At 40.1% G+C, this 25,649-nt stretch overlaps 1 protein-coding gene across 36 annotated transcripts in view; it reads right to left on the bottom strand.

The window, feature by feature from the left end:
- Positions 1–25,649, bottom strand: part of TNS3 (tensin 3) — a 290,201-nt gene that overhangs the window by 46,269 nt on the left and 218,283 nt on the right. For all 36 annotated transcript variants that reach the window (XR_002433899.1, XM_021382346.1, XM_021382352.1 and 33 more), the window contains 3 exons: positions 23,498–23,670; positions 23,052–23,169; positions 22,870–22,953 (listed from right to left, as the gene is read on the bottom strand). Coding sequence is in view for 35 of the 36 variants with exons in the window: in XM_021382346.1 (XP_021238021.1) it covers positions 22,870–22,953; positions 23,052–23,169; positions 23,498–23,670 (375 nt within the window). In the remaining variant the exon portion in view is untranslated. The remainder of the gene's footprint in view (positions 1–22,869; positions 22,954–23,051; positions 23,170–23,497; positions 23,671–25,649) is intronic.

Raw genomic sequence — 25,649 nt, 5'->3', positions numbered from 1 at the left:
GAAGCTCGCAAGTCTTGCTTTATGCCCTGTTGCTCCATTAACAATCACAGAAAAAAGCTCATAGTGACAAAACTGTCTTTAATGCTTTGCAATTTCTTTGTGAGCTCCAAATGTTGCTACTTAACACATAAGGCCTAATTTTTCCCCTTGCTTCTTCACAGTTTGTTACCAATATAAAAGTATACAACATGGAAGCACCTCCTTGTCCCACAATTACACAAGTGAGCTCAGGAAGCCCGTGCAGCATTTTGCACTGCAGATAGACCTCTCTCACTGAAACCAAAGTGGTTTGGTCTTGCTTTTTTTCTTTTTTTTTTTTTTTTTTAAACCCATGCCTCCCTCCCCCACTTTATATACACAAAGCAGACTGCGTTTCACTCCCTACTGTGCAGTGATGAGAACTTGGCCAGGAAAACACAGAAGCCCCAGAAAATGAGTTTTTCAATTGAGGAAAGTAAACAAGAAAGGAGGAGAGCAGGAAACCAAGAACATACCTATGGATGCCATCATGACAGAAATTCCCTCGTGAAGCATGGGCTGTGCAAAAACTTTATTCAGAACAGAAAAAAAAAAGCTTCCTCTTGTTGAGCTGATTGCACTGCAGCTCGGAAGAGCACAGCAGCCAGGCAAACTGCTCCACCACAGGGAGGCTTGTGAAAAGCCATTCTTCACATTAAAATACCAACTCTCTACCCAGTGTGTTAAAACTTCATGACAGAGGATTCCAGTGTCTGCACTGAAAGAAAACCAGACTCTCTCTAAACGAAGTCAGTCATCTGAAGACAGAGTTCACTCCATCCAGACAGCAATAATACAGGGACAGTTTGGGCTAGCACTGCTGCTCACTGTTCCTGCCAGACTGCCCATTCAGTCTATTTGTGCTCTGGTAACTCCACCTCATTTGAATTAGACATTTTTTAAACCTCTCTTTCCCCTCCCCCAGGCTTTTGCTCGCAGTTTTCTTTAGCACACATAGCATTGTTCCTGAAACACTTCCCAATTCATTTCTGTCAGTCAGCATACAATGCTCACAGCTCTTTTCTTCACTGATTCTCAGCACACAAACTATATGGGGTTTGCTTGTTCATTTATTATTAAGCAGAAACTCATTTCTCTGTACCACTTAATTTGACCTCTCAGATTTGTTGCTTTCAGAGAGATACAGAACTTGAAACTGTGAATCTAAGTGATTTTTAATGTGGACCAAATTTCAGCTGCTGTATAATGCCAAATTAGCTCAACACTGACAAATTTAGTATCCAAGCTCTGAATAAAGTTTGACTCACTTCCCAATCCCTCTTTGACAAAATACCACATGTAACCCTATGGTATTGCATTCAGCATTACCCTCAACATTGTTCAAAGCAGGCTTTATTTACATGTCAGGAAAACGAATGGAAACACTGCAGTGCCATGATGGGCAGCACACTTCCTGTTCAGATTGTCCCAGGGCACCAGATTTTCTGAAAGGATGAATACAGGAAATGACTTGATATGGACAAAAGCAAACAGGACAATTTAAAGCTTTCCTGTAATGAATTACTCAATTGCTTTCAAATTTTGAAAAGCAATGTACTTGCAACACGCACGCTACACCATTTTGACAACTTTGAAATATACACATTGTCTTGATTACAGAGATGAATACTAGTAAACTAAATATAATTTTGCTTTCTGACACAGACCAAAAGGTACACTTAAACTACTCATTATAAGAATATTCACTCCTACCAGCTAGTCCTATTAAACAATTTCATAAAAGTAACACCCAGGACACACAAACAGCGAGGACAGATTGTGACAGACACCAGACTTATCAGGTGAAAAATGAGGGACAATCTCTGTTACAGAGGTACAGGGTATTAATGCAGTAATCCACATGTGCCACTAATTACTTTGAGTAATTTACTATACAACTATGCTTTGTTTTTGATGGTTCCTGGAAGAGACAAATGCAGATGAACATACTCTTCAAACTCCTATAAACAATGACTATTAGCAGAAATTGCTTTCAATAAGAAGCATTCTCAACGATGCATAAAGAGCACTGTATTCACAAGGAATATTTGAATGTCCAATTTCCTTCCTGATTTACATGTCTTAGAAGCTTTTCTTGTTTGGCTATTTACATTTGCTGAAATAGAACACTGACAGTAAAATAAGAATTGTCTGAGATAACATATGAAGGCTCAATTAGTGAAAAAACATTCATTTCCTAAGCAGTGAACAAGTGTAATATATGCAAAAAGAGATCTGTAATATATACATAAATATATATGTATATATGCGATATATATGCACATATATATAATATATGCAAAAAAATAGAATTGTGAGCATATTTGAGGCAGTAAGGACTGGGGAAGGGCTGAAGGGAGAAAGAAGTAGAACTTTAAATAATACGAGTGATTTTCCTCCTGTAGTCGTGTGAGATATTTCAGGAATAAATTCTTAAACAGCAGGAAAGTGTATTTCTTTTCTCTGAGATGACCATAAATAAGTACCACCTTAACTCGCAAGCATTTAATTACAGACTAGAATAGAACAGTTCACTTAGAAAGGACCTACAATGATCATCAAGTCCAACTTCCTGACCACCACAGGATAACTCAAAGATAAAGCATGCTATTAAGACCAGTATCCACATGCCTCTTCAACACTGACAGGGGTGTCAACCACCTTGCCTGGAAGCCTGTTCCAGCGTTTGGCCACCCTCACAATAAAGAAATGCTTCCTAATATCTAGTCTGAACCTCTGCAGCTTTGTGCCATTCCGCAGGTCCTGTCTTTTGGTTACCAGGCTGAAGAGATCATTTTCCCTTCTCAGAGAGGGACAGAGAGCAGCAAGGTTGCCTCTCAGCCTCCTTTTCTCCAGACAGCCCAAGCATCCTTAGCCTCCTCCTATAGGACATGACTTCCAGCACTGTTACCAGCTTTATTGCCCTCTTCTGGATGCTTTCAAAGGACTTAATTTCCTTTTTGAATATTGTATACAATATTCAAGGTGAGGCAGCATCAATGCTAAATACAACAGGAGAATCACATCCTTTGACTGGTTGGCTATGCTGTGTTTAATGCATACCAAGATGCAGTTTATTCCCTTGGCTTCCAGGGCACACTGCTGGCTCATGTTGAGCCTATTGTCACCAGCACCACCAGGTCCCTTCCTGTTGAGCTGCTCTCCAGCCACAAATATCCCACATCTGACATTGCCTCATTCAAGGTGAAGAACTCGGCATTTTACTTTGTTGATCTTCATGCCACTGATGATTGCTCAATGATCCAATTTATCTAGATCCCCACTGAGCAAGGCTTCTCGTCTCTCCTGAAAGTGTTCTCTCTCAGCCTGAAATTGAGTATCTCCAGGAATGAGGCATTCACCGCCTCTCTGGGCAAACTGTTCCAGTGCTTCACTAGCCTTACTGTAAAAAAACTATTTCCTTATATCCATACTAAATCTCCTCCTTTTAGTTCAGTTCTCCACCTTCACCCCAGCACTATAGTCACAGGACTCATTTCACCAAGTCTCAATAACACCAATGATATCATAACTCTATGAAAGGACCAAAGCTCTCAGTTCATCTCATTTGTTCCTCATACTGTATGCACTGGCGTACAAGTATTTTAGATGTTCTTCTAAACCCTCAGTACTCCTTGGAAAGTCAAAGACTTTCCCATTAGCTCCCATAAGCCTTGCCATCCTCTGGAGGTGCTGTACCTTCCCTTGGCTTAATCCCAGTGTTCCTAATGGTATCCCATTCCCCCAGTGATCCTAGTTCAAAGCTCTCTCAATCTTGCCAGGTTACTAGACCCAGTTGAGACAGGTAGGTCCTGTCAGGCTTTAGCAGACCTCGTGTCCCAGCAAGATACCTTTCTTCAACAGAAAACTCTGGAGAAGGGTGGCTCTCTGTCACATATTCAGTAAACCCTGGTACTCCCACAACTGAAAGAAATGTGTGAGCCAATCTCAAGTCATGATGCATGTGAGATTTTGTGATAAATATCCGAATATGAATGGCTTTATGAAATAACATGCTTAACTCGGGCAGAGAAAAATACAGAGTAATTTACTTTTCCCCTCTTCTAAAAGAAGAAAGGAAGAGGGAAAAAACAACAAGCATAAAAGCAGGAGAACAACATCTTAAAAACAAAGCAATAAACATGGCCTTTGGACTGTAAACACCTAAGCAAGATTGAATATGTATTTACATCTTTACCCAACACTAGCAGCTCTGTAATTCTGAAATTATAAAACACATTGGACTTGTGAATGCAGCAGGCCAGACCTTCACAGGTATCTAGACACAAGATCATTTAAAGAGTTCAGTCATTCTGAAAAGGTGTGCTCACAGCTGTAGTATTTCTGTAGTTGTCTCTCAGACTATATGGATTACTCTAGCACATCACTGTCACCAAGAGACACATCATAGAGTCTACACTCCAACAAATTTAAAAAAGCTTCATGTAACCACAGCAAGCAGTAGTTGTTCCCATGGACATTTCTTAATTTAAGTTTCCCAACTAAGAAGACTAGTACATCTCAAAAATGTATGCTCCCATGTGCACTGCTAACTAGCACCAACAGGTACATGTATGTAATAACAATCCCCATCAGCTAGACTGCCTGCTCATCCAATCTTGTATTTCTGTTAAACTTATGATAAGTTTCTTCCTATAGTTTATCTTGTACCTCACCAGAACAAAAAAAAACTATTTTTTAAGGTTCTTCCTTTTTTTTTTCTCCCTTACATATGTGTAAGATATTACACAAATATACTTTCAAGAACACATACATACATAGTTACTGGTCATAGTTATTGACAACACTGTATGTGGAGCACGATTTTTTTCCCACTGAAAGGGAAAAACAAAAACCAAACTCTCTAAAATTGACTGCTTCAAAAGCCTTTCTTTTGTCCAGTAGTCAGTGAGTCAGTCACTGGTTATTAGAGAACAAAGAAAAAAAAAACATACAAAAACAACAACAGCAGCAGCAGCCACTGAACTCACCAGCATAATAGGCTGTATTTCAAGTTTAAGACATGAGGTATATCTGCTTTGAGACTGAGCAGGAACTACAGTATTGCAGAAGCTTACATAAATGCATTTCTTTCCTCTGCAGTAATCTGATTACATAAACATTTATTTGACATTTACAACTTCAGAATTACTGTCTTTCTTATCATCTGAAAGTTAGAAGTTATGAGCTCTCCTAGACACAAGTGAAGACAGAAAACAAACACCTTTGTTCAGCAGCTTTGGAAATGCTGGAAATCTTTTCAGCTCATAGGTGCAGAACCGAAGAATGATCAGTTATCCTGGACAGCAAATATAAAATAAAGAAATGCCAGATAATGCTAGTGCTTTATTTCCAAAAAAAAAAAAAAAAAAAAAAAAAAAGCTTTTGGGCGAGGGCTACAAGGAGGATGAAAGCTGAACAGTGCACAGTTAAACTTTCAGACAAGTTGCTGCTGAATGGAATTGAAAGCCCCAGAGCACAAGCCTGGATTTACCACATAACAGATGGGAAACAATGGTTTTGGAATAATCAGGTTCATTTGGTCAGTGCTCGGTGCAGTGCAGATGGGAGGTTTTATGCAAGTTTAGAAAGTTAGCTGGCAATTCCAGACCAAAGGAGTATTTTTAAAACAAGCTTCACACTTAGAGGCTTTACATGCTTTATTACTAAGTCCTTTGCTCTCCTTTCTATTCATTCAGAAGATCTCATCACATCCTTCTCTCCAAATTGGAGAGGTATGGATTTGAAGGATGGACTGTTCGGTGGGTTAAGAACAGGTTGGCTGGTCACAGCCAAAGGGTTGTGATAAATGGTTCTATGTCAGGGTGGAGGCCGGTCACGAGTGGTGTCCCCCAAGGCTCAGTCCTGGGACCGGTGCTCTTCAGTGTCTTTATCAATGACATAGATAATGGAATCGAGTGTACCCTCAGCAAGTTTGCAGATGACACCAAGCTGAGCGGTGCAGTCACTAACTGGAAGGAAGGGAAGCCATCCAGAGGGACCTGGACAGGCTGGACAAGTGGGCCCACGAGAACCTAATGAGGTTCAACAAGGCCAAGTGCGGGGTGCTGCACTTGGGCCAGGGCAATCCCAGGTATTTATACAACCTGGGGGAAGAAGTACTCGAAAGCAGCCCTGCAGAGAGGGACTTGGGGGTCCTGGTGGACGAGAAGCTGGACATGAGCCAGCAGTGTGCGCTGGCAGCCCAGAGGGCCAACTATGTTCTGGGCTGCATTAAAAGAGGAGTGGTCAGCAGGGAGAGGGAGGTGGTGGTCCCCCTCTACTCGGCTCTTGTGAGGCCCCATCTGGAGTACTGCGTCCAGGCCTGGGGCCCCCAGCACAAGAAGGACGTGGAGCTCTTGGAACGAGTGCAGAGGAGGGCGACCAACATGATCAGAGGGCTGGAGCACCTCTCCTATGCGGAAAGGTTGAGGGAACTGGGCTTGTTTAGCTTGGAGAAGAGAAGGCTCCGGGGAGACCTCATTATGGCCTTCCAATACTTGAAGGGAGCACATAAACAGGAGGGGGATCGATTGTTTGTGAGGGTAGATAGCGATAGGACAAGGGGGAATGGTTTTAAGCTGAGACAGGGGAGATGTAGGTTAGATATTAGGAGGAAGTTTTTCACATAGAGGGTGGTGATGCACTGGAACAGGTTGCCCAAGGAGGTTGTGGACGCCCTGTCCCTGGAGGCATTCAAGCCCAGACTGGACGTGGCTCTGGGCAGCCTGGTCTAGTGGTTGGCGACCCTGCACTTGGCAGGGGAGTTGAGACTTGATGATCTCTGAGGTCCTTTTCAACCCAAGCCATTCTATGATTCTATGATTCTATGATTCTACGATTCTATGATCTCCTCGAAATCAGGCCACAGATTTGAATTCAATTTTTCTTCCTCTAAGAAGCCTGCTCTACTGTTACTATAAACTGTACTAAATCATAAGTTGTGAGAATTAAGCCAGAGAGAGAAATCTGGCTCAAAAGTGTCAGTTCTCATACTTGCACAGGAAAGCTTGGTTCAAGTCCTACTTATAATCATGCTGAAGAGGGAGACCTCTCTTGGACTGTTCATATGACACACGAATACTCAAACTGGCTATTAGATTTGCATGGGAAAAGCTCCTACTTTTCTAGAAGTTACTTAGAAAAAGGCTAAGATTTAGATCCAATGGGTGTAAAATGCAAAATACAATCACATTTGTAAATACCAGTGTTTTCAAAAGCACGACTGTGAAAGACCTCAGTGTGCATTGCAACAAAACTATCAATGCATTCAAGTCACAATATTTACTTTGCTGGTTGCAATTTGGTGCCCACTGAATTTATAACCTTCAGTACTGGGCAGATTCTAAGGTGCCAGAACTGAGACATTCACAGCACTAGGACACTGATACATTGGTATTCTTCTTGCCTATCCATGGGCCTTTTCTTAACTGCTTTTCTTCTCAAGCATAATTCAACCCGTAATTTCCAGAATATTCCAAGCTTTACCAAATGACTTCTGAAAACAGTTCTTTGACATACAGGTATGTACAAGCTTTTGTGCACCTATGTGGTAAGCTGCCTCTGGTGCTTAGCAATGATCCAAATAACATTAGTTATATACTGTGCTCCTTGACAGAGAAAATTTTAGACTGGAATGAAATTTCTAAAACAAACATTGCATAGTAAAGGACATATTTTGAACACACTCAGCATTTCCTGTTCTGTTTCATAATGTTTTCCTAAACATTGCCTTCTTTTTCAAACATCCTTCACAATAAATTTATTGCCAAAATATTTGTGACTGTTGAACACAGGCAGAGTTTGTTCATCACTAGGCTGTACTTCAGGCATAGAAATAAATAGTAAGAAAAATAAGTAAGTCTCAGTACAGCAAGAACTTTTCACTGAAGTTATACTTTGCAGGTTCATATAGTATTTAGAACTCAAACTTGCTATCAGTTTAAGGGAAGAGTGCAGGATAAAGTCCCTCTTAGTTACGCAGATCTCAAGTTTCATTAAAAAGCACAGTTTATGCACCCCTTCTGGTACTCGTTTTATTAACTTTGTGAGTGACTCAGCTCCCATTTGGGGGTAAACTCAGCTTACAGAAACTTTTAATTAGCAGGCACCCTTCAAAAACATAGAATGATAGGTATTAATTGTACACTCTTTTGACCAGATACGAAAGTAGCAAAATAACAACACTGAAAAAAAAAAAAAAAAAAAGCCACAACTGATGTATAATCTCAAACTATCTTTCAAACATTCCCAGCATTTTGCAGAATGAAAAATATTTTTGTCACTTTTGGATAATCTTTTGTTGTAACCAAGTGTACAATAAATTCATTATCCTTAGGCATCCCATCTTAGGAAACTAGAGCTACAGCTATTCACTGCACTCTGCACAGAAAGGTTCCCGGAACAATCTCTTATAGCCATCATTTATTCAGTTGTTTTAATGAAAACAGTATAAACTTTTCTATCATTTATATGATTAGTCCTTTTTATTTGGGTGGGTAACATGCACATAAATGAAAACTCAGCCTGGTTCCAACAATTAAAGACATCTGAATGAATGTTCGCTTCAGTTCAGGATTACATTAACTTGTTCTCCATTTATCTTTCAAGGGGAGAAAAAAGTATAAGCAAAAAATGTGAATAAAATAAATGGTAATAAAAATAAACCATTTTTCTCATGCTTTTTAAATGTGATAAAACTAATGTCGTGCAATTTTATCTTCTTTATAAAGTGTATATGACCTTTCCGTTATCACTTTTGCTTCCTGAAGTTTATCTTGCACACAGGTCAATTCAGGGATCCCAATGACTGTCCCACAGATCCATAACAACTGCATCAGTACAATGTTTACATAGCTGTTTTTCAATGACTCAAGAACAAATTTCATTTTCAGTTACTTTACTCTTGAAGCTTTCTGGATAAAATATTAAAATGCTGTGTGAACACTAACACAAACTGAAAATATTTCAGGAAATTCAACAAAAACAGTGAGTACAAACAAGCAGTGTGATTGAAATACTTGGACTGCCTTCACATTATTTTTCCTGAAATACTACTATCCTGAAACAGTACTATTCACTTAATTTAATTTATGCCACATTTAGAGTTTCTGCTTTTCTTGAGAGTGAGAAAAAGTTTACTCTGCTTACTGTACTAGCTTTTCTTAATGCACCTTCACCATGTTCCTCAGCACCAGCTACTCAACTCTATTCCTTCTCACCTTCCTTCAAGCTGTTTCTCCTTCAACACACAAAAATAATTTGTGTAAATTATCTGTATGTACTGCCAAAAAGCAGCGTCATGCATAAGGCATGATTGTGAAGCAAAGGATATTTTTTTGTAGTAGGACAGGTGTAATAAGAGACTAGTAAAGAGACGTGATGAAATTTTTCTTTGCAATGAATATCCAATTGCAACTCAATACTGTCGATTTGAAAATTTCCAGGTAATTTATTTATGAAGACTGAAAATGGAATTGCAAATAAACAAAAAAATTGATGACATTTTAGCAATCTTTAAAATTATCCTGAATCAAAATGGAAAGCACAACTGATAATTTTGTAAGCAGAGGACAATGTTTAGGCAATGCATTAACATGCATAAAATAATTTGCCATAATTTAAGTTTGATTTTGAATTCTGTAATTGTTTGAAATATAGCACAGAGCAGTTGATTTTCTCCTTGCAGAGATGGACATTTAAATGGCTTATATGAACATGCAAATCCACCAAAAATGCTAAATCTGTGAGCCATTTGTCATCTCCAAGTTCTGTCACAAATTTCCCTTTGATTCTATAAGGCACTTGATTTTATTTTGCAAATCCTAAAGTCTTCTTTGCATTTTACCCCGACTTAGCCACGTTACTTAGGAAAAGTAAACGATGTCCCAATAACTGGCACCCTTACTTTTCAGGAACTCCGGGGACTGGCAATGATTCAGTCCCTTGGACCGTATGAAATGCACAGCTTTGTGATGATTTGCGTGACTCCATCCATTTTTAAAGCTATTGTGCATAGATTTTCATGGTGTATGGTGCAGTGATGTTATATCAATCGTGAGTTGCCACCAGCAATTGCATCATCTTCTACTGATTGTCTAAGTACCTCTTTTTTTACCAGCCGTTGCCAGGGCACCATCAGTAGCTGTGGCGGTATGTTGACAAAGAAAACTGCTTTTGATGTAGTTGTTACTGCTTCGTGCAAATCAAGAAATTTAGTTGTGCCTTTTAATGGCACCAAAGAAACCACTTCTTTAGTGACATTCTACTTGTTATCAATACCTCTAATAGAAATGGCAAGTTGAGCCATATCTGTAGCATCGCCAGAGCACAAAATTTGAAACTGGCAGTTTTCTCTCTAAGTTTCTTTCAGCAGAATGACTTTCCTGTTTCTTCAGTTTGCCTGGCAATAGTCTGGTGAGACAAAATGATTTTAGAAAAATCTCTTTGTTCTTTTTAACAGGATGAGTGGCATCTGCAGTGCTTTCCACGTGTTGCTTACTATACTCATCATCAGCAAACAGCTGATTTTCTTGCAATCAGATTTGCTACCACATAACCAGCTTTTATAATAGTGTCCGTTTGAGTTGTAATTTATTTTAAAAAAATTGTTGAGGTGACAGGCTTCTTTCAGTTCCACCGTTTTGTCTTTACAAAACATTCCTCGATACGCTTCAAATTTGGCAGCACGGTTTGCATATAAAGTCTCCTCAAACCGTAATCTTTGAAAACGGGTGCCATTTCCTTACAAGTTAAGCACAGTGCCATATTATTTGTCTCAGCAAAAAAGTACTCACCTGTCCATCTTTCACTGAACACTTTTCCTTCACCCATGATTTTTCTTTTTTTTTTTGAGTCCTGTTTTCTTTTGAGACATTAGGTAGGTTAAAATATTGGTAATCACTGAGTTTTACTCATCAAGCGGCACAAGCACATGTAATGTAATGCACACAGGTTTCATTGCGACTGAACGTGCGTGGCAGGCACAAGAGGTGGAGTTAGCAATGCACTGCACCCTCCCCTTGTCCTGGTTTTGTCTGAGATAGTGCCAATTGCACACCAGTGGTTTGGCTGTTGCTGAGTGATGGGTGTGTGTCTGGGGCCAGGCTAGGCTGCTTGGCAGGGAAGAGCTGCTGCCGTGATGACACTGCAGCAGGGAGTGGGTCTCGTGACGAGCAGTTCTGGACTGCAGAACAGTTCTGGACATACCTGCATTACAGCATTCCTTGTGGTCTTTCTGAAAGATCTGACTGAATTCATGTTGATAGCATCCAAGCAGGATAACTGAGTCCTATCATATTTGGACCTTTAAGCTGTGGAGTAGTAAATGTATTAGTAAATGATAGACTCTACAGACATGCATTAAGTGTGATTGTGAAGTGAAGGGTATTTTTCTCTGCTAAGATGCGGCTTATCAAAGTCCAGTAGAGAGACACGATCAGATTTTTGAGTTGAATATCTGCTTGCAACTCAATACATTCAACTTGAAAATTCGTAATTTTGTTGAATGAGAATGGAATCTCAAGTATACAAAAAAGTAAATAATTCTTTCTTTTTGAAACCTGTTCTCAAATTCCTTTATCAAAAAAGAAAGTAAGGCTGCCAATGTATCAAAATCCGTGAAATTAATCGTACTGCACTGCATCCTGTGCCTTGTTTTTAGCCCAGATAGAGTTAATAGCACATCGCTATTTTATCACTGTGGAGTGAGGGTTGTGTGCTGGGGTCAGGCTGGGCTGCCGGGCTGTCCCCATGACGGTGGTGAGGCAGGGGCCTGACTGCATTTCTAGCTGTGCCGGGCTGCAGGTTGGACATATCTGGTGTATACTGAGAAGACCTGCAGCAAGAAGCACCAGTAATATGCAGCAAATATGCTGAAGGAGTTCATACTGTATAGACAAGAAAGAAACTATAAGATTACACAGTAAAGGGTTAACAGCTGACTGGTGAGTGTGGACTCTATCAGACAATAAAGAGGGCATAGCTCAAATAATCACAAGCTTGTTTTTAATTGAAATATAAACAAAGCTACTTTCATGGGAAATGCCTTTCAGATACACTTGTTTCTAGCTGGGGAACAGATGTACAGAGTTTGTGTTTGTTTTGCAGATTACATACCAGGCTGCTTGTGGCTTTCTGCTCTTAATCTTGTGCATGTGTAAAAAAAAATTGGCTATGAAAAAAAATGCTGTGTTAGTCAGCATCACAGTGGTCCTTCCATTTTGCAGCTTCCATGCTGTAAAGATAATAGCAACAATCCATGGCCTGAGACAAGGATGATTCAAGTCTTAGTTTATTTCTTCAAGCAAGTGCTGTTAGTGGTGGGAGGAGAGTGCTTTACTATGTATGAATGCTTTAGATTAAGTCTTGTTCACATACCTAAGATTGCATATCAATGGGAGAAGATTTTAAATTATTTTGTAAGAAGCTCCCCTCTTCTTCGTGCCCTCAGATTTTTTGTAACTGAAGTCCAGTGACTCCCCAGCATAGTCTGATACCAAGCAACAGGCATAGAGGCATGGACAAAAATAAGCAAATGTAGTTAAGCCTTTGATTGTAGATCCCATGCCTGAAGGGAATGCATTAGCCTCTCCTGTTTTGTAGCAGAGTCATCTCAACCTGTTGTATAGTTGGGAGGCATCTGTCTACAGGTTCACATGCAGAGATGAGATGCCTGTTACACTGAAGATGTGTTTTCTTACAGATGCAGCTCTCAATAGGTCCATCTGCATTTAGCCCACAGAAGGTTGCATTCCTGGGGAAGCTCAGGTGGTCATCAGATATACAACATTACTTTGACCAACCCACATAGAATCATAGAATCATAGAATGGCCTGGGTTGAAAAGGACCTCAAAGGTCATCGAGTCTCAACTCCCCTGCCAAGTGCAGGGTCGCCAACCACTAGACCAGGCTGCCCAGAGCCACGTCCAGTCTGGGCTTGAATGCCTCCAGGGACAGGGCGTCCACAACCTCCTTGGGCAACCTGTTCCAGTGCGTCACCACCCTCTGTGTGAAAAACTTCCTTCTAATATCTACCAACTTAAGCTGAGACCCCTGTCTCAGCTTAAAACCATTCCCCCTTGTCCTATCGCTATCTACCCTCACAAACAATCGATCCCCCTCCTGTTTATGTGCTCCCTTCAAGTATTGGAAGGCCATAATGAGGTCTCCCCGGAGCCTTCTCTTCTCCAAGCTAAACAAGCCCAGTTCCCTCAACCTTTCCGCATAGGAGAGGTGCTCCAGCCCTCTGATCATCTTGGTCGCCCTCCTCTGAACTCTTTCAACTGAGCATTTTTTTTCTCAGATAATAGTTATAATAAAGTAGTAATACTTTCATAGAATCATAGAATTAGCTAGGTTGGAAAGACCTACAAGATCATCCAGTCCAACCATCCACCTACCACCAATAACCCCACTAAACCATGTCTCTCAACTATATTAGCTATATCTAAATGTTTCTTGAACACCTCCAGGGACGGTGACTCAACCACCTCCCTGGGCAGCCCGTTCCAGTGCCTGACCACTCTTTCAGAAAAGCAGAATTTCCTAATGACCAGCCTAAATCTCCCCTGGCGCAGCTTAAGGCCATTTCCCCTCGTCCTGTCACTAGTTACAAGAGAGAAGAGGCTGACTCCCAGCTCACTACAACTTCCCTTCAGGTAGTTATAGAGAGCCTCCTCTTCTCCAGACTGAACAATCCCAGCTCCCTCAGCCGCTCCTCATAAAGGCCTGTGCTCCAGACCCCTCACCAGCTTCGTCGCCCTCCTCTGAACATGCTCCAGGGCCTCAATGTCTTTCTTGCAGTGAGGGGCCCAAAACTGGACACAGTACTTGAGGTGCGGCCTCACCAGGGCTGAGTACAAAGGGACAATGACTTCCCTACTCCTCCTGGCAACACTATTTCTGATACAAGCCAGGATGCCGTTGGCCTTCTTGGCCACCTGGGCACACTGCTGGCTCATGGTCAGCCAATAGTAAATGGTAAAATGGTAGTAAATGTATTAGTAAATGATAGACTCTACAGTATCTAAGAAACATTAGCCATTTCATTATAAAAAAATATTGTGCAGATGAGATAAGCAGTTTAGTTAACCATGAGGTGAACATGTCCAAGTCATTTGCAGCACAATGAAAAACACTGCAGAGCTTGTCTCTCTACCTTGCAGTAAGCATCATTAATTTTTTGTCTGTACTTTTAATTTTTATTGTTTGTAAAGAAGATCAACAGTAAATAAATAAATAGGGGAAAAAAAAGAGGAAAACAAAGAAAAGAAACAGAAACGAAAACCAAAATGCACCTCTGTGTGCAGGAAGACTGATCTTACACAAAGGCATCCACTGAAGCAGATGCACTGATGTTCCAAACAAAGAAACACATGTATGAAAAGGTTCCATGCCTATCTTTGTGTGGACTTCATTTTTTCTGACAGTGTACCTGATTTAAACAGTGAAACAGAGGAAAGGAAGATAGATTGAATAAATATTACACTAAAACTTTTTATATTGTGGAGAAAGTTTTTGCACATCATGAAACTGTGATTTTTCCCTCTCACAAATTAGTATCAATCTTACTCCTTGTGCTGTTAATCCTGGTAACACTCAGCAACAGTTTTCAATGCACAACTCTTAACTTTTTTTTATCAAATAATTAAAGAGCATGTTTCATTTCCCTTGCAACTCACTGACAGGAAGGAATGACAATAGTGGAATAACAGTATAAAATTACAATCAACCTAAGATTTCTACAGTAACAAGGATAGCTATTAGGCTGCTGTTTTACCTTCCAAAAGGTTCATGAATAATCATCACTCTACTGGGTGATGTAACAGAATAAGCCTATGTTAGTCAGCAGGGTAGAATTTAGAATATCATTGTGTCTGTTAGACAAAAATATGATCTGTGTTAGAAAAACAATGGAAATACATCAGTTTCCGGTCTTGAAGAACTCTGTGACAGAATGAGGAGAAAATAAGAAAATAAGAGAAAATAAGTTCTGTCAACTTTTAGAAAAGATGCAGTTCATATGTGTAGTACCAGCTTTGAGTACAGTATCTGCACTAAGTTCCATGACAGGCATGAAAAGGCAGAGCCTTACACAAACTTGAAGACTTTCAACAGTGCTATCATTCCACCATATGTACTGCTCTGGCAATGCAAACATATTTAGGCTGTTTAGAGAATATGGAGAAACATGATGTCATATCTGCTTTTTGTGAGTATATGGGCAAAGAATTATAGATAATCCTCCTTTGTTCTATGGATCCATGACTTCTGCTGCAAGGTGGTGCCTTGCAGATTTTCTGCAAAGCTCTGTTTAAGCTTCGGCCAAGGCTAAGAAAGAGACAGCTTCTCATTTTCAGTCTGAGGGGTGGAAGGCAGTAAGACTCTGAACATGGAAGGGATGGTTAGCCAGAGTTCAGTACTCTGGCATGCAGCTTGCTATGGTTTTGTTTGTTGCTCCTATATACAAAGGAACTTCAATTAGCTGTATCCTGTCTAAGACAAGAGAGCCTTTATAAGCTTTAAAATGGTCTACAAATAGTGCTTTTGTTCCTTCACTGAAGTGTAGGATTCTTCCATGAGATATACAACGGCTGTTGTGTTACCAGAGCTGTGTCTGGGCATTATAAAGCAAGTCAATTTGTAGACTGTTCGAGTTTCTCAAGAAACAAAGTATCTTTCAAAAGATATTTCAGAATAAACACAAGCGCTGCATTACTTGCAAGCTATGTAAAGGAAGGAAACAGACAACTGAACAACTACAGCAAGCAACCCACTGCAACAGCAGCACTTACAAGAAAGAACTGCATTCCTGAATATAGACTAAAAAAGACTAAACTCACTCACTTCTGAAAGAGAACACAGCTCTGAAAAGAAATTCTGTTACCTCTAGCTGATGCAGGCAGGATGTCTTAAAGAAATTAATGAGGAGAAAGAACAGGACACAGGTGACAAAAAGGAGAGAGATACTTAACAGCACTGAACTGACTCTTCCTAACACGGTGCTTTCACCAGAAAAGAAAATTCTAGGGCTAAAAGAGTACCATTTTATACAATGTTCTGACAGGCTTCAATGAAGACAGCGCCCTTCAGTTCATTAAGAATTAGATGCATTCAAGAAATCTGATACACAGTTTATAGCAAAAATAACTTACAAAAGACCAGATAATTATGCTGTTTGATATTCCTAAGGACTGGATGTCATTCAAATTCTTGAATAGAGTATACAAACACATATATTACTCTTTTCCATCATACACTTTTGTATTTTTCTAAAACAAAACTCTTCTAGTCTATCAGTCTAACCATAAGCACTAACTACACTGGAAGCTACTCTCTGCAAGAAAATTAGACACTGATACACATAAAGGCAATATGAGAGAACTGGTAACCAGATGTTACAGCATCCTCATCACTACCTTGGAAAGCAGACAGGCAGAAGAACTAAAATGCAGCAACACAATTTCATGTTCAAGGATTGCGATCTGAACTGATAAAAAGTGACAATATCTGAACGACAGAAATTAAGATGATAGACTCTGTGACTCCAAATTCAATGTGTTGAAAATCTCTGTAGAAGTCAGTATGTTTCCCAACTTAAAACTTTATTCCCAAAACAAAAAACAAAAGAAAGTACTAAAAATTAGGACTGTCAGAATAATTTGCAAATTGCATTATGTTAGAATCATTTTTGTTACACTTGCAGTACAATAGTCTTAACTACAGGAACACCTGTTTCTGTTCCTTTCTGATTCCTTGACTTATTTAACATACAAAACACAATGCTCCCTTCTAGCCACGAATTAGGGATTAAGCAGCAGCGGTAACAAGGAAGAGGGAGAGAGATTTCAGTTTGCAATCTGAAAAGAATGACAGGAGCTGCAAAAAAAAAAAAGGACTCAGATAAGATGGCAAAGGTGATGAACTGTAGATGGTGTCAGGTAAGGAAGGATCAAACAAAGGGAAATTGAAGAAAAAAATGCTGTGAGTTTGGTAGCTGTATTGATACAAGCTGTAACAATATTATTAAGCTTGCTAGTATTCATTGATGAATACCCCTGCCCTGCAATTTGTTTAGGTAACAGAAAGAGCTGCATCTCTGTACCATGGATATATGGATGTTCTGCTGAGTCTTTGTACCAAGGAAATAGGAGGTCCTGTTTGGAATTGGTCACTGAATATGAAACATACTGCTGGGAAACTTGCATATGTAACACAACTGAGAAACATCTGCATATGTAACACAAGTTATGCATATAAACTGAAGATCTTTTGCGTAAGCTTTGCATGATAGGAGGATTACCCCCATGCATCCAGAGCTGCTATTAAACAATGTCTACTTTCTAACACTCTAACTTGAGTCTTAGAGTGTTTCCTGACCAACCATCTTACAGTATCAATTTGGCGACCCAGAGGGGACAAAGCTCTTATGCCCTGACAGTTCCCAGGCTCATAGAACCTCAGCCAGCACAGAGGTATTCTCAGGAGGACCCCGATCCCCATACTGAAGAGCCCCAGAGTGAAGACCACTGGCTAGTGAGTATCAAGGCATTCTTTTTATTTTGGTTACCCTGGTGTTACACGTTGGTTTATTTAGCAATAGGGATTAGTACATTAGTTTAAGAACCAATATACTCATTTAGCAAAAGGAATCCATAACTTACAGCTCTAAAAACTTTCCATTTCAGCTTTAGTGGGTAAATAGTCTTGTTTTCCTAACATAATAGAATACTTTTATCTTTTGCCTCAATGATTTTGCCTCATGAGAAGTACTGGAGTCACAATAGAATACTTTTATCTTTTGTCTCAAAACATGCAAGGACATTTCCTTGAGTTCCGCATATATTGTTTTTAAAAAGTGGCTCGCTATGGCCTAATAAGCAATGGAAATCTTCCAAACTGGGGAGAAGTGGATGGAAGAGGGTCAAAGGCTTCAGTGACAAAGCTGATGGCAAAAAAACAGGAATAAGCAGGTGGGCACTCAACCACCCTAGACACCACAGAGCATGCCAAAGGGACATTAGCATATATTTATGAGTCCTTGAAAAAGAATGAATATGTATGCTTATGTGCAGCATATGCATGTCTTAACTGTTCAAATGAACAGTTACGAACTCTGAGAGGGCTCACTTGCTTGTCAAGTTGCCTGGTATGCATCGTGAGGAATAAAGGAATGCCGCTTTCTAACACCACACTGGATTTAGAGACTTCTTTCTGGATTTCAGATGACACCAGGAGGTTAGAGTCCTCATGTGTTTTGGTTACCTGCCCTCAGACATGGCAAAAGTTGCTCAGGGTAGGGGTAAGGATTCTGGTAATGGAACGAGAGTCCCCCAAAGCGGTTAAAGTACACCCTGTATTTTGTTACCTGCCCGTCAGAAGTGAGGAAAGTTGCATTTCAAATAGTTGAAAGGACCTGTGAACAAATTTTCTGTAAGCAATTGGTGCCACAGGAAAACAAAAGGATGGACTCTTCTTTCAAATGATTAAGTATGAAAATGGGAAATAGAATGTTGTTTTTGTACTTTGTGCCACTATTATGTTATTCTATAATGGGCGACACACTTTTGTTGGAAGAGGGGAATTTCTGAAGAAATCTCCTTTAGGATCTATATTGAAACACCGAAGAAAGGGACAATGGGATGGGGAAAAAGAGTGAAGGGACCCTCCCATTGGAAGACTGCATTTTGTAGATCATTATGCCAGTTGTAAAGAGTTTGGGCATTAATAAAAGGAATGCCCACAGGCTAAGGCTGCAGCTCTGGCCAGTGCAAGTGACATGCCCCTCAGACAGCAGTGGGGGAGTGGGTGGTGTCATTTCCAACTGAGTCCGCAGTTGCAATGCGGCTGGTGGATGGGGATGGCCAGGCTGAAGCAGACAGACTGCTTGGTGGCGCAGGTCCTCCAGATAATAAACTCATTTTATTTGGTGCTTTTTGTATTTGGGGTCAGACATAAATAAGTTTATAGAAAGAAGAACAAGACACTTGAGAGTGGTGATCCCTTGAAATTGCAGGAAAATGGTCCCGGTCTGCTTTGTTAAACCAAAACTTGTTTCTAAAGAAAGCAGTGTATAGGCTTATCCAGCCATCTGTTTGATCATAAAATTTCTGTATTTTGTTCTGATTTAAGAGCCTGTCTTGGCGTTAGTTGGGATTGAATTGTTTTCTTCAGAGTGTCTGGTATGGTGCTATGTATTGGTTCTAGGAGAAAAACAATGCTGATAACACACCGAGGTCTATAGCTGTCTGCTAAGCCAAGGCCATTTTCAGCAAAGGGCCCAAGGAGTTGGCAAGGAACAGAATTAGGGCAGCTGACTTAAACTGGCCAAAAGGATGTTCCATACTCTATGGCATCATGCAGAAGGAATTTTGAAGGGGGTAGGAGTTCATCTTTCCCCTCTGTTCTTTGGGGCCTATAGCTGGGCATTGGTCATTTATTTTTTCTTCATTTATTCTATCTTGGTGAATGGTTTTCTCTCAACTCGAGTTTTTTTTTTTTCTCTTTCTCTCCCAGTTCTCTCCCCCATAGCACTGCGAAGGAGGGGTGAGTAGGCAGTCAGCTGTGTGGTGCTGGGCCTCTTGCCAGGTTAAACCACAACAGTCAAAGCATTTTGACTATTTTTTTTAAGGAGTGTAAGCCAAATGGCACTAAAAGATAATAGGATTGTTAAACTTGTAAACAAAAGCATTCACCAATGAGGGCTAAAGTAAATAATAAACAAGCAAAGCAAATAGCAAAAAGAGGCTGACTGTGGGCAGGGCGACCCTTCCAGCAGTGTCAGGTAGCTTTTCCTGAGATGCCCAGGGCAAGGTGGCTGAAATACCTTCTAATAATAGTGTGTCCACTTACTGGATGGCCTGAAGCATTTCCAGTGGCTTCAGCAACCTCTGGTTCCATTACAAGATTATCCCTAGAACAATTCATTCCCAGATATGGGATGGTGGAGGCAATAGACTCTGACAGAAGAAGTCATTTTTAAAAGGCATTACAGGGGGTAATGACTGCTTAGTATGATCAGACTTACATACTCCTTGGCATCCCCAAAGTTAAGGGAAGGTGGAATGAATGAATGAATGGGGAAATAAAGAAAAACCTCTTGAAATTGGTAATAGAGACCCATTTGCCGTGGGTTAGATTGTTACCATGGGCTCTGGCCCAAAACAGGGCAAGACCTAGGGGGCATAATGGATTATCTCCCTATGAGTTACTGTTTGGAATGCCATATACAAGTAACCCCCACCCAAGAGGGGAAACAGAAATATGTGCTATTTATCTAAGGCAATATGTAGGCAAGATACTGTCTCCTGTAAAATCTTTTTGACAGGAGGCTCAACTAGCACAAGCTTTACCTTTGGACTTTGCTGTGTATAATATCCAACCTGGAGACTGCATCCTGGTGATAGACTGGAAAGAATCATCACAGGTGGAATGGATTCTTTCTGGTGCTGCTTACTACAGAGACTGCAGTAAAAACCGTGGAACACTGATGGATCCACCATACTTGTGTTAAACCTGCACAGGCCAAGAAAGCTGGACCTCAAAGTTGGAAGAGAGCAGAGGTCTACGATTAACACTGATCCAGAATTGGCCAAGTAGTGATCCCAAGCCCCTAGCCTTTAGGGAAGCTGATGAGGATAGTGGGAAAAGAGGTAACACGGAGGCCACTGGGTGTTACTGAAGTAGTATGCTGCTTGGAGTCTACAGATATGGACACAGATATGATTGAACCCATCCAATTTTAGTATACCAGGACTATCATTGATTGGGTAAAGAAAGTGGATAAGTAATATGGACTTTGACAGAAATTTGTTTCCACAAGGACTACTAGTACATCTGTTAACTATAATTTTGCTGGGTTTTTTTTTTGTGATAGTAATATGAGGACCAAAATTCTAATAGTATTACTTTGCATTTCAGGAGTTATGGGGTTAGAAAATAATTTGGTCCTAACATTAATGCAAGGATTTGGGAAATTACAAAATCTCACTAGCATTACTACCTGATTACCGATACCAAAGTCAAGTAAAGATTCTATCCAATGGGGAATTTTAACTCCAAAAAGCTTTAGTGTATTAATAGACATTACAATAAGGCCAGACAAAATCCATCCTACACGTAATGGATTGGATCATTAAGAGATAAACGGGATCATAAGGGGAAGTCCCATGGTGTTTTGAATGGAAATGAGAACCTCAAGACACGAATAATATCAATCCTCATTAAAAGGAAAATTTTACCCATATAAAGAAAGGGACAGTAGCCAACAAATGGAACTGTAAGGTAAAATATATTTGTACCAGTTTCAGAGAGGAATGGGTCAGAAATCTGACTGGTATATGGCAGGCAATGGCTGCTGGTTGTAGTTGTAGAAAGGCTTGATTAAATGGGAGGAAATCTTGGAGGGTCAATCCAGTGTAAATCCTTTACTCTTCCATCACCTTGATATACAGTATATAAATTCACTGAACCACCTGTTTACTACTGGAGCTTTAACTCTTTGCCCACTTTGGAAGAAAAGCTCCCTGTCCATGACATTTTGGTGGAAAATAAAATCATCAGAGGATTACAAAAAATGGCAAGGAACATTCACTAAAATAAGAGTAGGACAGGGATTTCAACCTTTCTTTGCACCAGGAATAAAGGCTTCTGAGAATAGAATACTAGTGTCCAAACTCACTTGGCAAGTTGAAAGCCTTGCAAATGCAATAGGCAAGGTCTTCTGACAATTAATAAACAGGTCCAGGATAATAGTGAAATACTTTTTCAAACTAGATTAGCCTTGGATCTCTTCCTGGTTGAAGAAGAAGGATTATGTGGGTATCTTAAATTAGATAAAGAACACTGCTGTAAGCATATTCCCAATGTAACAGAGAAACTCAATAAACAAGTGGACTGGATCACTGAGATAGCAGTAGGAATAAAGGAACTGAGGGAAATTGCTGAGAACTCATGGATAAATAACATTTTACAAAACCTCAGAGTTTCATCCCTGACCTCTGGCTTGCAAGTCTTGCCCAAAGTGTGACTGTTTTCCTGACGATAGTAATAGTTGCAATAATGATTATCAGGTGTGTAAAAACTTCCCTAATGCAGATAACATACACCCAGGTTCATTCCACTGAATCATGATTAATAAGAAATTATATTATAGCTACAAGTTTGCAAGAACAATTAAATTACAAAAAAGTAAAAAGGGGGAATTGAAGGAAAAACAAGGAGAAGGTGTCCTTGCAAAATAAAACTTGGGAAGAACAAAGGAAGGATAGGAGGTCCCTGCAAAACAAGATAAAGGAAAAGCTGAGAAGAAGAGTTTTACTCACAAGGATCTGGTTAAACAAACTTATCTTGAAGGTATATGGCAGGAGATGCTAGCTTAGCACCTGCAAGTAAATCTTGTTTGCTGGGCAGAACGAAGAGTGATAGACTTTACAGGATACAAACACAGTTGGGCAAAACAGCAAACTCTGAATCCATATTATGAAGTATGTATAAACAAAGGAAATGAAGAGGGGATGAACTAATAGGCAAATAAAGAAGAATGTGAACCCTGAGAACATCTGCAAATGCAGAAAGGGGGAAGGGCTCACTAGCGTCGGGGTACAAGGATAAAAGAGGGGGTGTGTCCCCCAGTACTCTGAGAGATCCCACAGGGGTATGCCCCAGCAGACTCTCCCTTTGTTTGAATAACGAAAGCTGAGGACTCTCCTCTGCCTCTTCTGGGGATAAAGACAATTGAGCAAGCGTATTGGATACAGAATTTTCCTAACATAAAGGAATAATCACTATTATGTTCTTTGCCTTCATACACGGTTCTGTTTCAAATTATTTAAGTAGTATGTGACTCTTACCAGGACTGGTTTTGTACAGCTCAGATGGGCTGCTGACCATTCGGCTGGAGGAAATCCGCTGATGGTACTGTGGAGGTGTTTTCACTAGGACAGGAGGAGAAATACAATTTCTCTTCAGTAATAGGTAAAATGTTAATTGTGCTATTAAAACAAAGGAGAAATAGAAGCCGGCACTTCCTTACCATATGGTGTCTCTGTTGGCAGTGAAAAAGCCTGTGCGGATGGGACATCTTCATTTCCTTCTCTGGCTAGGGAGAAGATTCCTCCATATATTTCATCTTGGTAAGATGCCACAGACATCTACAAAGGGCAAAAAAATACAAAAACAGTGTTAAAATTTTAACTTAGTCCTATAACATAATGGGACATTTTTCATCAGATTACAGAAGGTTTTATATCCACTGTTCCAGCAGAGAACTCTTGAAACATTAAAATCATGCAAGCAAATAACAGAGGACAAGAGACGGTCAACCTTAAACATTGAATTGCGTTTCTAAGATAACTCTTATTGCCACCATGTAACTGGCAAGTTGCTTCACATTGACTTTAGACAGTGAACATAAACATAGGACTCCCTGTTGGCCATTCATTTCAATAAATGTTCCTTGCAAAACTTTTAGTTGTTTACCTCTTTGGTCTCCCCCACAGGGATTAGTGATTCTGGATTTACAGCCTGGTCAGCAACAAGAGACTTCATCCATCCACATCTGCTATATAGTGGCTGCCCAGGGAAATCATTGTCATACTGTCCAACACTTAATTTTCTGTTCCTTCCCACTGTTGCATCATCATCCTTTGAACCTGTTGTTGAAAAACAAATATGTAAACCAATTAATAATGTTTTTTTTCAGTTGTAGTTGTTAACATAAATGTTTCCTATTGTGCCTTCAGCAATTCTGTTTAAGGATACTCATGAAATAACTGGTTTCATAACTGCTTTATAAAGCTACATAGGTGGGAAAAAAAAACAAAACAAAAAGCCATCCACATTTAGCTTTGCTCTCAGAAGCTGGAATGTACCTGCAGTACACTTAGTTCCAGTGGAGTGGAGCTGCATGTTTTGCTGATGCTCATTTTTGAAAGTTACTCCTAGTGACAACAGCAGAGCCTACCAGTGGAGGCTGCTCTGGGCAGTCAAATAGGAAACCTTTATTTCCAACCCCTAACACACAGTGGATTTCAGCAGTAAAAATATTGTTTTCCTGGACTGCATTTTCCCAGAATGAACAGCTTTTTAGCTAACACAGACACTAGCCCTTATAAACCCAGCTCGCTGTACACTTTTTGTGTCATAGAAAATAATCACAATTAATTACAGAAATTAGATATTAGGTATACACAGGTGCTGTAGCCTTTTGGAGTCTGAGGAATGGAGTACAAAAGAGAGTAAGATGAGCCAGCAGGACAATCCAAGTTATTCAGGGGCATAAAGCAGTATTCATATTGAAAGTCAATTCAGAATTAAGAAATGTCATCAGCTACAGCTTTATCATTAGCAACATTTTTTACTTAGTCATTCACACCTATGAACAGACACTTTGAGAAATTTCTACAGCAATGCCACACTTTTTTTTTGAAGAACAAATCAACAGTAAGTGTTCCCCTTCATTTCTAGTCCCTACCAAGCTGTAGCAATATGAATTCCACCTATTTTAGTTACATTAGGCTGAGAATTCTATGCTTAAAAAATATATATATCTGAAAATCCCACAAAAATAAAGTTTTCAGACATTCTGTTCCATATTCTGATGTATTCAATCATAACAAGTCTCTGTACAAACTCCATTTACTTGGTTATCAAATAACATTTTGCTGTGGCTACATGCATTAGCACAGCACACACAAAGTGGTCACAGATATGAGCTGTAAAATCAAAGTATGAAAGACTAATTTGCAGATGTTGGCCAAAAAACATCAGCTGTAGTTACATAGCTAGAATGATCCCACATTTTAGAATTACTCCCACAGGTTTAAAAGAGTTCCATATTCTATGTTGCTTTTGAATGACTAAACATAACCTTGTACAGTCAGATAAGTTGTAAGGCTGCCCAGAATGTATCAAACTATTTTAACTGGTCTTAGTGGACAGATGGAAGAAATTCCTACCTATAATGATCAAAAGAATCCAGAACTTATATAACAGTCAAGACTACTGTACGGACACAACATATACTCCATTTTTCAGGAGTCCCAGTACAGACTTTCCTGGGTACCGACAAATGCTTCCAGATACAAAGCACAGAATCATATCATAGAATGGCTTGGGTTGGAAGGGACCTCAAAGATCATGTAGTTCCAACTCCCTTGCTGTGGGCAGGGTAGCCAATCACTAGATGAGACTGCCCAGGAACCCATCAAGCCTGTCCTTGAATGCTCCAGGAATGGGGCACCCACAACTTCTCTGGGCAGCCTGTTCCAGTGCCTCACCACTCTCTGAGTAAAGAATTTCTTCCTAACATCTACGCTAAACCCCACCTCTTTCAGTTTAAACCCATTCTCTCTTGTCCTATCACTATCTGCATAAAAAGTCAGTCCCCCTCCTGCTTGTAATCTCCTTTCAAGTATTGGAGGATCGCAACGATGTCTCCCTGGAAAGTCCTACTCCAAGCTAAACAATCCCAACTTCCTCAACCTGTCTGCATAGGAGAGGTGCTCCAGCCCTCTGATCATCTTTGTGGCCCTCCTCCAGACCCACTCCAACAGCTCTGCATTATTCTTGTACTGGGGGCTCCAGGTCTGGACACAGTCCTCCAGCTGGGGCCTCACAAGGGCAGAGTAGA

The sequence above is a fragment of the Numida meleagris genome, unplaced genomic scaffold (assembly GCF_002078875.1).
Source record: "Numida meleagris isolate 19003 breed g44 Domestic line unplaced genomic scaffold, NumMel1.0 unplaced_Scaffold218, whole genome shotgun sequence".
NCBI lineage: Eukaryota > Metazoa > Chordata > Aves > Galliformes > Numididae > Numida > Numida meleagris.
This window is presented reverse-complemented; position numbering and strand designations above follow the sequence as displayed.